The sequence below is a fragment of the Physeter macrocephalus genome, chromosome 5 (genome assembly GCF_002837175.3).
Source record: "Physeter macrocephalus isolate SW-GA chromosome 5, ASM283717v5, whole genome shotgun sequence".
NCBI lineage: Eukaryota > Metazoa > Chordata > Mammalia > Artiodactyla > Physeteridae > Physeter > Physeter macrocephalus.
In genome coordinates, this window is record NC_041218.1 from 96,551,658 (window position 1) to 96,564,969 (window position 13,312).

At 35.8% G+C, this 13,312-nt stretch overlaps 1 protein-coding gene across 16 annotated transcripts in view; it reads left to right on the forward strand.

Moving 5' to 3' along the window:
• SUGCT (succinyl-CoA:glutarate-CoA transferase) overlaps positions 1-13,312 on the forward strand; it is an 806,218-nt gene that overhangs the window by 304,863 nt on the left and 488,043 nt on the right. For all 16 annotated transcript variants that reach the window (XR_008617466.1, XR_008617468.1, XR_008617464.1 and 13 more), the window contains one exon: positions 3,045-3,147. Coding sequence is in view for 7 of the 16 variants with exons in the window: in XM_055085091.1 (XP_054941066.1) it covers positions 3,045-3,147 (103 nt within the window). In the remaining 9 variants the exon portion in view is untranslated. The remainder of the gene's footprint in view (positions 1-3,044; positions 3,148-13,312) is intronic.

Genomic DNA, 13,312 nt, shown 5'->3' on the forward strand with positions numbered 1-13,312 from the left:
TCCCCTGCATCGGCAGGCGGACTCTCAACCACTGCGCCACCAGGGAAGCCCAATACATATGATTTTTATTTGTCAATCGTACCTCAAAAAAGTTGGGGTGGGGGAAGCTATATGAATTTGAGCGAGTTAATTTCTCCAAACCTGAGTTTCCTGTTGGTCAAGGGAGGATAATACTTACCTTATAATGTGCTTGTGAGGATAAAATCTACAAAATATAGATCCAACAATTAATGACCAGCATTTATTAATCATTAATGTTATAATTATTTCCAACTCCCACCTTCATGGTGTGGATCTCTTATTAGTTGCTCTCTGGCCTTGGATTTGGCTGCAACTTTAATCCATTCTCAAAAGAGAAGAATTTTTGGTTCGTTTTCTGAGTTAAATTTTCATGTTAAGAAATTGAAATTCAAGTCTGTCTTTAAGCAGCAGTGTTTCATTTGCCTACATGATGTAATCTGATTAATAATAACCATTCGGCATCAAGTGAATTCAACAAAAATCTAGAATTAAATATATGGGTTGATTTAATAAGTTTACAATTAAGTCTGAATTGTTTTATGAGTCTCCAAGGAACTTCCCAGAGGAGGCCCTAGCTTCGAGGCTCACTACACTGGATCCAAGGACACCCTTCTTGTCTTATCTTCAGGACTGTGTTGCCCTGAGTGAGTTAAATCAGCTCTTTCCATTTTTTTTTAGCAGAATTTTTGTGGTTCATAAAAACAAGCACTTACAGCTTTTCTTGCATAGATAAAGGAACGGATTCTACATCAGATTTAGATCAAGAGATAGATTTTCAGAAGAAAATGATGGATGCGTCCTCTGGGAGTAACGGAATGCAGTGATGTTCGTCTCTGACTGATTGAGTTTAAGGCATTTGTGAACACTTCCACGCCCACACCCACTCAAATACACAAACAGTGGTCACAACTGCAGCTCCAGACGCCGCCTCTCTCCCCAGTCTCATATCCAAAGTGCATCCGTTGTTTTCCATAACATGAAATAAATCCCTCTCTTTTGCCCAGTGGTGAAAAGCTTATATAAATACTAAAACTTCAACTATTCCCCTGAGTTTTCTGTTGGCAAGCCTGCAGCTATGGGTTTGTTTAGATATTGACATGCATTTTCTGTGCGGATCTTTCAGGCCACTTGGGTGAGTCCAGTGGTGATAAATTTATGTCGTGAAAATTCATCAGAGTAACCATTATAACACTCTCTTTATGAAAACTTAAATAATTAACACCCTGATTGAAAAGGCTCCAGGTTCAAAGTACCTCTTTTATTCTTTCAACATATATCATTCTGGTGATATATATCTATATATATCTTAGCAAGTCTCGGCCAGGAGATGACTTTAATAGTCATTGAAAAGAAAATGTGAATGCGAAGAATTGACTAATTCAAAACATATAATCTTGCATTGTGGTGTTCCCATGAAAGAATATTTTTCAATATTTAGAAGTGAAGTATTTTATTGTGTACTAAATAGGGATAGTTAACATTACTGGGCCGTAATTAATGTGTATAATGAAAAATCTTTATCATAATGGAAAGAAAAGGGAAGGCATTATTTTTAAAGACAAAAATCAATGCCTGGTGTAGAGTAGGCGCTCCTTAGATGGTTGTAGAATAAGTGGATGTGTGAATAGGATTAATTATATTCCTAGTGAATGTAATACTACCTTCATTAAACATTTTTATCAGATTCTTATGTAAAAACTTTATATGATTGAACATAGCTGTTCATATAGTAGTCTGTCTTTTAGAGAGTATGTTAATTCAAACTTCTCTTTTCTTTTTATCTGTTAGATGGCAATTAGAGAAGTGTTCTCAAAGTATTGACACTTTTTAATCTTTTTTTTAAATAGTGGCAAGAGTGCATTTCTCTGACATAAATTCCCATAGAATCTGCTGATCTGAAATTAATTCTAGCTATGTCTGAGAGAGCTGAATAGAAGCCCATGAATATTAACTATTTCTACTATACTTCCACTAGCCCTTCCATATTAGTGAAGCATTTTACTTGCTGCCAATAATTTACTATAGCTAATGCTTTAAAAAATTTTCTTTTAACCTAGATTATTACATAACTAAAAATAGTTTGCTGTTTTAACAATTAGCAGTTGTCAAATTCTTCATATATTACAAACTATGAGTGTTGATTTGTCTTTGAGGATCCAAGATTTTGTTTCTGTGCTCACTGTCTTAACAGAGAACTGAAAAACAGTAAATCTCATTAATGAATTAGGTCTCCTTTCCTTAAGACCTAATAGAAAAAAGAAAGGAAATCAAATAAGCTTTTGTGTCTGTGAAGTCCAGTTTTAAATTATAGTAAAAATAAAACAGAGGTAAAGGACTTGGATGAATTTGAGGGTTGTTGGCTAAATTGAGGTATTAGTCTTTACATGTCTCCATTTGTTCTAATTAGTAAACCACAGTGCAAGTAAATAAGTAATTAAGGTTTTTTTTAGGCCAGTGGTTGTGGCTGTTAATTCTGGTGTGCTTTAAGAGTAATGGAGGTAAAACATACAGCTTTCTTTTAAGACCAATTCATTAGTTTATTTTTTGTTTTGAGGAATAATTTAGCATATCTGTGTCTATCTTAACCTCATGTACTATTGCCTGAGCCCTAAAAAACACTGCACAATGACGTTATGCTCAAAACTTCAGTAACATTATATTATCATCAAATTCTTCAAGTGCTCAATACCACATTTGAAGCTCAGTTAATACCATTTTCTACATAATTTCTCTTCTCCAAGGGTCGTCTCTCTGTCAGAAAGTTCATAGGGTCAGAAATAGGAGGAGTTTCAACTCTAATGGTGGATTTGCAAACAAGGGGATGGGAGTGGTTATTCATGTCACTTACAGGGCAACTCAAGTTGTTTCATATTGGCAACATTCTCTCAAAACTAGGCACAAGGAAAGTTAAAGAAACATGTTTTTGTCATTATCAGTTGCTTTCAAAGGGGGCCACATGAAAAAACAGGTTGTGTTACATTCTTTAGAGTATAAAAGTGCATCCTTTTTTGGTCTCTTCCTAGGTTTGAAGAAGAAATGACCAGCAAGTGGTTACACCTCTTTGAAGGCAGTGGAGTCCCCTATGGCCCAATTAACAACATGAAGAATGTGTTTGCAGAACCCCAGGTTTGTTTCTTGAAATTTTTAGCATGTTTCCGTTAAAACCACAGGAATTTGCCTCTCTTTTCTATCCAGACTGATTCATATAAGTGTACATTAGCCATTGATCTTGAGCTTAAGTCACATCACATGATTTTTTACTCTTACGTTAAAGCGTGGGTCTGAAATAAAAATAATCAGAATTTAGCACTGGCAGCCTACAATCATACTTTTATATGTATCTGATAGAACATATTTCTTCAGCAGCCATAAAGTATCCAAGGTCAGGGCATGTGTTTTTCCTGAAAAATAGGAATATAGAGAATTGAAAGGTTTGAGTCAGGCACTCAGAGATCATTCTCCGCAGAAAGAAATGGGAGGACCTTCACAGTTGTAGTCGCCCTCTCATCGTATGGCTGTCTTAAAATGTACAAAGCAAGTCATCATTAATTCTGCGGATGAGAGGCTTTTATATGCTTTGATTAATGTGTATTATTCGTGAAGAATAAATGTACTTGAATAGAGATTTGTGCTGTACATTGCTTACAGACGCCTTCTTGGGGTACAGAAATAAGGATCATCTGAAAAAATATTTCTTCTATAACATTGTTCAAATGATTATTTTGAGATAATGTCAAAATAATAAGTTTTATTTTATTACTTTAATCAGTATCACTGCAAGCAATTTACCATTTCTCAGATTCACATATCAATCCCACAATGTAGAGGAACTGCCTTTTTCTGTGAAACTTTCACTGTGATTATTCATGTATCTGTCAGCTCCTGTCATTTCAAAATTATAGTTTTTCTCTTTTTTCTTTTCATTTTTTATAGTGGTAGATTTTTCTTTGAAATGAATTGTTGAAAATGGAATATACTTTTTTAAGGGAGAAAACTGACCTAATTCTAACGTTGGTACCTTCATGTTACATGAATATCTGTTTAAAGGATAATTGAACTGTGTTCAAGTCAATGATTATAATATTTACTGGAGAAAAAAAGGTGAATGAAAGCAGGAATTCTGCTCTGTGCTATTTTTTTCTGCGAAGATTGTGAGTATGGCAACACTTTGTTCCTAATGAAAGAATGGTCAATAAGGATTGGAGAAAAGGTGGCCCACTTGATATGGACTGAGTCTTTGTGAAAGGGTCCCCACTACATCAGTGATTAATGCTGGTGATTCCTTGTGATGAGGTAGCGGTGTGTACACCCTGAATGTAGTAGGCCAGAGGGCCAGTTTTCTCACTTCAAGCTTTGGCTTTAAGCTGTTGTAGGGGAATGGGTGGGTTTCACCATTATTTTCCTGCTTCAAAGTAGAACCAAGGTGTGTAGGACTTCCTGTTTAACTCAGTTTGAGGGCACATTTCTCTAGAGAGAATTCCTGAGAGTTTTTCCATCAGCATTTCTGTTGGCTCCATCTGTGTTTCATCAGGAATAAAGGCACCAAAGCAAAGAATGTTATTTTAAAAATTATTAGATATATTCAAGTGTTACTTATTTTTTAGGCTTTGATAAACAAGGATCCAGGGTCCCACCCTTAAAATTGTTCACTTTATGGGCTGGTTTGTATTGAATATTGGGTAATTAGAATTTTCATTCCCAATTTTCCCTTGTAGCTCACTTTAATTACTTTAATTTTTGTATCTCAACTCGCTTGGACCTGCAGGAAGTTTCTACTATTGGTCTATGGCTTATTTTAGTTCTTAAACAATTTTTCAAATGGAGAATAGTGATATTCTAAGTCAGGATACCAACTTTTCCTACTACCCCAAAAGTCTTTGAAAACTGCCTTCGTATCCACCAAAAAGTAGATTCTAATTGTTACAATTCTAACATCAAAAATTCTTAATCATACAGTGATAGTTATTGACGATAGCGTAGAGTTGGTCTCTTTTTTTTTTTTTTTTTTTTGCGGTATGTGGGCCTCTCACTGCTGCGGCCTCTCCCGTTGCGGAGCACAGGCTCCGGACGCGCAGGCCCAGCGGCCATGGCTCACGGGCCCAGCCGCTCTGCGGCACGCGGGATCCTCCCAGACCGGGGCACGAACCCGCGTCCCCTGCATCGGCAGACGGACTCCCAACCACTGCGCCACCAGGGAAGCCCGAGTTGGTCTCTTTTATATACCATTTCATTCTTCTTTGGAATTTAAACACCAAAATGTGTGTATAAAATTATCTGGATTTTTAGAAAGACTAGAGAGCAGTGTAATATTAGTACAAGGACCTACTGTATGGCACAGGGAACTCTGCTCAATATTCTGTAACAACCTAATCAGGAAAAGAATTTGAAAAGGAATAGATACATGTATATGTATAACTGAATCACTTTGTTATACACCTGAAAGTAACACAACATTGTTAATCAACTGTACTCCAATATAAAATAAAAAGTTGAAAAAAGTAAAAATAAGTAAAGATGACTATGGCAATTGTACGTAGGACTGTTTGGCACAAGAGGTAAGGGCACCATCTTTCCCCTATGCCTGGAAGGCTCTTTTAGAAGGAATTCCCTATCATTATGTATTTTGAAAGGAATGTAGAAGCTGAAAAAATCAGGGAGTTAAAAAAAATTTGTATTAAATAAATTGTTTTTAAAAAGTACCTTAAGATGACATCTAAAAAAGAACTACTCTGAAAGTTCATTGAACAAACTTTTAATTGTATTTACTATGTTCCAGGTGCTAGGGATTTATCATGAATTTAGTAATTCTTTTCCTTTCTGAAAAATAAATTCTAAGTTGACTTAAGTAGCAGGTACCCAATAAAATGTCATTGATGTATGAATCAGTGGATGAGTGAGTTGGTTAACTCTGTAAAGTATAGGTTTCCAAATGATCAAGTGGCTACTGTGTACCCCTGTGTGGGACTGACAGACTCTATCTGTAGAGCTGGCTGAGAAGCCTTTGGTTGGAAAGCTTCAGAGACTAAAGCATAATATAGTAGTAAGACCATGGAGTCAAAAGTGTTGGGCAGTTTTCTAAGTTTTCTAGGCTTTGGTTTCCTCAATGGTAAAGTGATGAAATAGAATCTTTTCTCTATATTGTAAGTGTTAAATGTGACAATGTTTATCAAAGGCACGTAGTAGGGATTGCTAGATGGTAAAAGTTTAGTAAATGGTAATAGCTCTGGTTATGGTGCCCTTTATGGTTATATTTTTATTAAAAAACACTTTCTTTTACTTATAATTTGGTGGATAGAGGCAAATCCAGTGTAGCTGCAGGGATGGGGATCGTTAGTTTAAAATCAAGGTCTAACTAATATCCTTTTAAGAAAATCTGTCTGCAGACTTTGTGCCAAGAAGTTCTCAGCCCTTCAGTAATTCTTCTGATTACTGAAAATCTTTTTGTTTTCCGTTAAAGTATGATTTCCGTTCAAGGTGTCCTCCCTTGTTTTTCCCCTGACGATCTGTGGAGTTTCTTGGCCCTGGGTACATGGAACCGGCCACTTCTGTTCAGATGTGGGACCGCACCGCTGGCGCCCGTGGCCCAGCTCTCCATGTGCGCCGTGCCAGCACAGCTGCTAGTTCAACTGAAAATTGATTTGGGTGAAGTACAGGGCCTGGAACATGGCGCAGGAAGTGAGACTTTGATGAAGGGAAAAGGGGTATGTCTAACCAAAAAAAGAAAGGAAAAAAAAGATTAGAAGCATCAAAGAGCGGGAGAGAATTTTCTGTGGGCCTACTTATCAAGTGGACCATTTATGTTTCATCTGTGGTTTGAATGTGGTAGACAACAAAAATTTGCTTGATGGTTGAAACTGTTCCTAACCAAAATAATTTCCTCATAGTCTCATGTTCCGAGAAAACTTGCCTTTTTGACTCAACCGAAACAACAAATGATTCTTTTTTTCTTGGATAGATGCAAGGGTGTCTACCTTTTATCCTCTGATTATATGCTGCAGACCTCTGCACAGTTAAAACGATCCTGCAGGCATCCACTGTTAAGTCAATCAGGAATACTACAGGAGATTTTGGTCTGTATTTACTGATATCTCTGAGAAATTTTGATCCAAACCCCTTTTAGTGGTAGTTTTATTGTTTTTTCTCCCTCAATGATAAATTATCTGTGGAAAACTCTGTGCACTGTAGAAGTATAACATAGATTATCTGCATATAGATTTTAATAGTCATGTTTCCAAGTGCTTTCTTAAAATATCTTCTTTTAATCAGGCCAAGATTGTGTAGTACATTAAAGGAATTCTCAAAAAGTTTAAAAAACTTACTAGATGACCTCAGTATGGTCCTATTTAACATACCCTTGGGAACATGTGCATGAAATACATTGTGGTTTGAGGTTTTCCAACCCAAACAAACTTAAAAGAAAATGCAGCTTTTAGTAGAAACTATTCAAATTCCTGCAAAAATAGGTATGGATCTCACCACTGAGAGGGTTTAAAAGCATCATTATCTACCATGAGAATCAAAAGAGAATGTGTTATCCTGCTTTTTCTATTTTGCTCAAGACCGTAAATTTGGCGGTTCTGGTGTATCACCATTTTTGAATGAAATGCTCAATTAAAAAATATATGTGTATATGAATGACTGAACCTCTGATTAATGTTTTTCTTTCTCCTTGATGCCATGACCTGTGGGTGGGGAAGAGAGGGCAAATGGTGTCGCAAAACTGGTGTTATTTAACAGAGTCTTCACATTTATACCACACAAGTTGAATCCATCAGGTGTAAGACATCACCCTGAAGCATCACTTCTGAGAACTATTGGGAGGGAAATATCAGAACTGAAATATCACAGCTGGCCCTGATTTTAACTGGTGCCAAACACCTGCAGGCCCTAAAAGGATACCAAAATGAAACCCCACCCTGTGGCAGCAAGCCAGCCCTTAACAACCCTTCCTTAACTTTGCATCACCATCAAGATTAATTTAACATTTTCTACAGAAACCTTATTCTTCCTGTCCCAGAAGGCCATTATAACTCCTGTAGCCAATCTTTCGTATGGGATAAATATGTCATAGAAACAGAGTGAAGTCTTGAAATATTTGATAGCTTAAAATTATCTGTTGTTTTCATATCATTATTTGTGGAAGCCTGTGAAGTTGGAGGCTTTATTAATCTCTAGGCTAGCTCATATTCTCCAAGTGACTTTGTTTTAGCACATTTTGGCAAAATATCTGAGCATCTGGGGGAAAAAAGCCTTCAGGATTCATATAGTAAGTGTCAGAAGCTCCCCAAAATACAGTGCTATTTTTCAAGCCCTTTCTACCTTACACATGCAGGCACGCATGTGCACACATGCACACACATGCATACACATACACACTTGCACTACTGATGCATTTTAAAGATTGCCTTTTGAATGACATTAGTTAATATTTATTGAAATGCAGTTGCATAGCCCTGGGAGGGTTATACAAATCAAGCAAAATTATATCCTTGTTTCTAATACTGCTGGGAAATACATACATACAGTGCTCCCCGTAACTGGAAAACAGTTGATGAAGATCTGAGGTAAAACAGTATGTCTGGAAGTAATTCCTAGTAGACAAAAGAGATACAAAAATAATATTTATGTATATCTCTGAGTATGTATGACACATTTCAGATAGTGAACAAATTCAGACATTTTGTTTTGTGATAACCTGGGTATAATATTTTCAGTTTTGGAAAAAATAATCTATTTCATACATAAGTGATTAAATGAAATAAAAATTGAAAGTTTAAGGATTCAATTTTATATTAAAATATAAAATATAAGACAGTAATATCCAATTTTATTTTGTTGGGTTGAAAAGAATCGTAATACAAAAAAACCTCATGCGTTATCATTTAAGAGGAAACCTACTGAAATGTCAAATAAAAGTTAAGGTCTTAGTATTACATTACTGGCATTTTATGTTCATTCTTTATGTATACCTAGGAAATTTGGATGCATCGGGTTTTTTTAAGCTATCACACTTACATATTTAGATACCTAACTGGAATGCCTTGGACATTACCTGATTGACATTGATGGAAAAAAGGTAATAGAATTTATGTTAAAGAAAAAAAGTCTCTCTTTTTGATATTTTCATGAAAGGCATGGTTCAGGGCAGAGGAGACTGTAGTCACTTTTTAATTCAGTCAGTCACTCAGTCATTTGTTCAGCAGATAGTAATTGCTGGCCTGCTATATATGTACGGTCTTTTAATTTTTTTTATTTTTGGCTGCAATGGGTCTTGTTGCTGCACGAGGGCTTTCTCTAGTTGCGGCGAGCGGGGGCTACTCTTCTTTGTGGTGCGTGGGCTTCTCATTGCGGTGGCTTCTCTTGTTGCGGAGCACGGGCTCTAGGCCTGCGGGCTTCAGTAGTTGCAGCACGTGGGCTCAGTAGTTGTGGCATGTGGGCTCTAGAGCGCAGGCTCAGTAGTTGTGGTGCACGGGCTTAGTTGCTCCACGGCATGTGGGATCTTCCTGGACCAGGGATCGAACCCTGTCCCCTGCATTGGTAGGTGGATTCTTAACCACTGTGCCACCAGGGAAGTCCTGTATGGTCTTGTATTAGGTATTTGGCCAGGGGAGGGATGAGGGAAAACAGTGAAGCAGTAGGACAAAGATGAAACTATTAAGCATTCAGGGAGGTTGCACAGTCCAGTTTAAGGTAGAAAGTGTCCAGTGTCACAGAATAGTTACACAAAAATGCTCTGGGTATTTTTAGTAGCAAGAAATGATAGGTATAAAGCATCATGAGGTTCTCCTATTTAATTAATTAACAAAAGCTTAAAATCTGACAAAGACTTGCAAAATGTCTTAATCATGAAATTTACCAAAGAACTCTTTATCCTTTTAAACACTCTTTGTAATTAGCTTATCATATTACTAATAAATTCCTTCTCAGTGATTAAGAGGAATTTAATGGAGGGTTTCAACTTTTTTCAGTAATTTTGAAGATATTTGTGATCTGAGAAAGTCTGAAGACTTTGTTTTTTATTTTTGGCAAAGGTTATTTTCTCTGTCTGTCTCTCCTCTTTCTCACAGTTTATTCATCAGGCTCTGCTTATCTCCTATTTCAGAGTAGAGATTCATAGTATAAGCATTGACTTTTACCAAGCCTTGAACTTTCAAGCCAAAGACATAATTTATTATTTTGATGAGTAAAAAATAGAAATCAAGAAAGAGTAATCTCAGGAAAGTGCCAATAAAAATCACAGTGAGGAGCTTCCATACTGTTCTCCATAGTGGCTGTACAAATGTACATTCCCATCAACAGAGCACAGGGTTCCCTTTTCTCCACATCCATGTCAGCATTTGTTCTCTCTTGTCTTTTTCATGATAGACATCTTAACAGGTGTGAAGTGATATCTCATTGTGGTTTTGATTTGCATTTGTCTGATGATTAGTGATGTTGTGTACTTTTTCATGTACCTGTTGGCCATTTGTGTGTCTACTTTGGAAAAATGTCTACTCAAGTCCTTTGCCCATTTTTAATAGAAGTATACATTAAATAATTTGAAGTTTATCAATACAGTGGGACAATATATTGCCTTTATCTCATGGTTTTGAGGAGTGACATGGAAAGTGTTCATTTATAAAAATAAAAATGCAGCATACAAAATTGTGTATATTGTATGATCTCAACTTTGTAAAACTATTCTCTTTAAAACAATCGTATGTTACTTTGTAATCAGGAATAAAAAGGGTTTAAATAGTCCCATAGCTTAAATAGTTTCTTAAGTGGAAATTTAAAATGAATTTTTGTTATTTTTAAATAGTTAAAACAGATGCCAATACGGAATGCTATGATTTCACATATGTATTCAAATGAAAATACTTTTTTATTGAGGTGTAATTGGCATATAACATTATATTAGTTTCAAATGTACAGCGTAATGATTAGGTATTTGTATATAGCGTGAAATGATCACCACAATAAATCAATTTAAAATCCATCACCATCCACAGTTAAAATTTTTTTTTTCTTATGATGAGAGCTTTTAAGATCTACTTTCTTAGCAACTTTCAAATATACAGCTTATTAACTATAGTCCCCATCTCCATGACTTATTTATTTTGTAGCTGGAAGTTTGTACTTTTTGACTCCCTTTGCCCATAAAGATACTTTTAAGTATCATTTATTGTAGTTATTTACATACATTAGAAACATTCTAATTGTACTATTGGTAGTACTGAACATGAACGATGATTGACAAGGACTGAGCACTATTGATATTTTAAGAACTTTTCTAAAATGATTAATAATGGAGGAATAGATACAAAATGGTGCATTTGTCGCCTAAAGGAGCTTGGAATGGAGTTCTACATTCTTTGAGAATTCAGCAGTTAAAAATGCACCCTGAATTTGCAATTTATCTCTTTTATTTTGTCAGTGTGCTTTAGGTGTTGTACTAAGAAACCATTGACTAATCTAAGGACATGAATATTTACATCTATATTTTCTTATAAGAGTTTTACAATTTTTAAGTCTTATATTCAGGTCTGTGATCCATTTTGAGTGTGTGTGTGTGTATGTATGAATTTATCTCATTGTCCCAGCATCATTTGTTGAAAAGAGTATTCTTTTCCCATTGAATTTTCTTGGCACTCTTGTTCAAAATCCATTGGACATTAAAGAAAGGTTAATTTCAGAAGTTTGATTATTTAAGAGTGTCTTGATTAATTTTCATATTTGTGTGAATTTCTCAAACTTTCTAAGTTTGATTTCTAATTGTATTCACTGTGTTTGAAAAACATACTTTGTGTGATTTCAACTTCTTCAAATTTATGGAGGCTTATGTTATGCCCTAGCATAGAATCGATCTGCAGAATGTTCCATGTGTTCTTAAGAAGAATGTATATTTTGTTGAAGTATTCTGTAGATGTCTATTAGGTCTTGTTTATACCATTGTTTAACTCTTGTATTTTCTTGCTGATCTTCTGCCTAGTCATTATATCCATTATGGAAAGTTGGGTGTTGGCTTCTCCACCTCTTACTGTTGCATTGTCTGTCTAACCTTTCAGTCAGTTGTTGCTTCATGTATTTTTGGGCTCTGTTTTTATGTGCATATATGCTTACCATTGTTATATCTTCCTGATGGATTGTCCCTTTTATCATCATGTCTCTCTCTTTACTTCTATAACATGTTTTATTTTCATATCTATTTTCTGATACTTCTGATATTAATATATATATATATATCTTAATATAACTACCCATTCTCTTTTATGGTTGTGGTTTGCATTGTACATCTTTTGCCATCCTTTTATTTTCAGCCTGTTTGCATTTTGAATGTAAAGTATCTCTCACATAGATAATATATAGTTGGGTCCTGGTTTTTTTAAATCCAATTTGCAAATATCTGCTTTTTGATTGAATTTTATTTTTTTAACATCTTTATTGGAGTATAATTGCTTTCCAATGTTGTGTTAGTATAAGAGTAAATCAGCTATACGTATACATATATCCCGATATCCCCTCCCTCTTGCGTCTCCCTCTGACCCTCCCTATCCCACCCCTCTAGGTGGACACAAAGCACCGAGCTGATCTCCCTGTGCTATGCGGCAGCTTCCCACTAGCTATCTGTTTTACATTTGGTAGTGTATATATGTCCATGCCACTCTCTCACTTCGTCCCAGCTTACCCTTCACCCTCCCTGTATCCTCAAGTCCATTCTCTACGTCTGTGTATTTATTCCTGTCATACCCCTAGGTTCTTCAGAACCAGTTTTTTGGTTTTTTTTTTTTTTTTTTAGATTCCATATATATGTGTTAGCATATGGTATTTGTTTTTCTCTTTCTGACTTACCTCACTCTGTATGACAGACTCTAGGTCCATCCACCTCACTACAAATAACTCAATTTTATTTCTATTTATGGCTGAGTAATATTCCATTGTATATATGTGCTACATCTTCTTTATCCATTCATCTGTCGATGGACACTTAGGTTGCTTTCATGTCCTGGCTATTGTAAATAGAGCTGCAGTGAAAATTGTGGTACATGACTCTTCTTGAATTATGGCTTTCTTAGGGTATATGCCCAGTAGTGGGGTTGCTGAGTCATATGGTAGCTCTGTTTTAGTTTTTGAAGGGACCTCTATGCTGTTCTCCATAGTGGCTGTATCAATTTACATTCCCACCAGCAGTGCGAGAGGGTTCCCTTTTTTCCACACCCTCTCCAGCATTTATTGTTTGTAGACATTTTGATAATGGCCATTCTGACTGGTGTGAGGTGATACCTCATTGTAGTTTTTTTTGTTTTTTTTT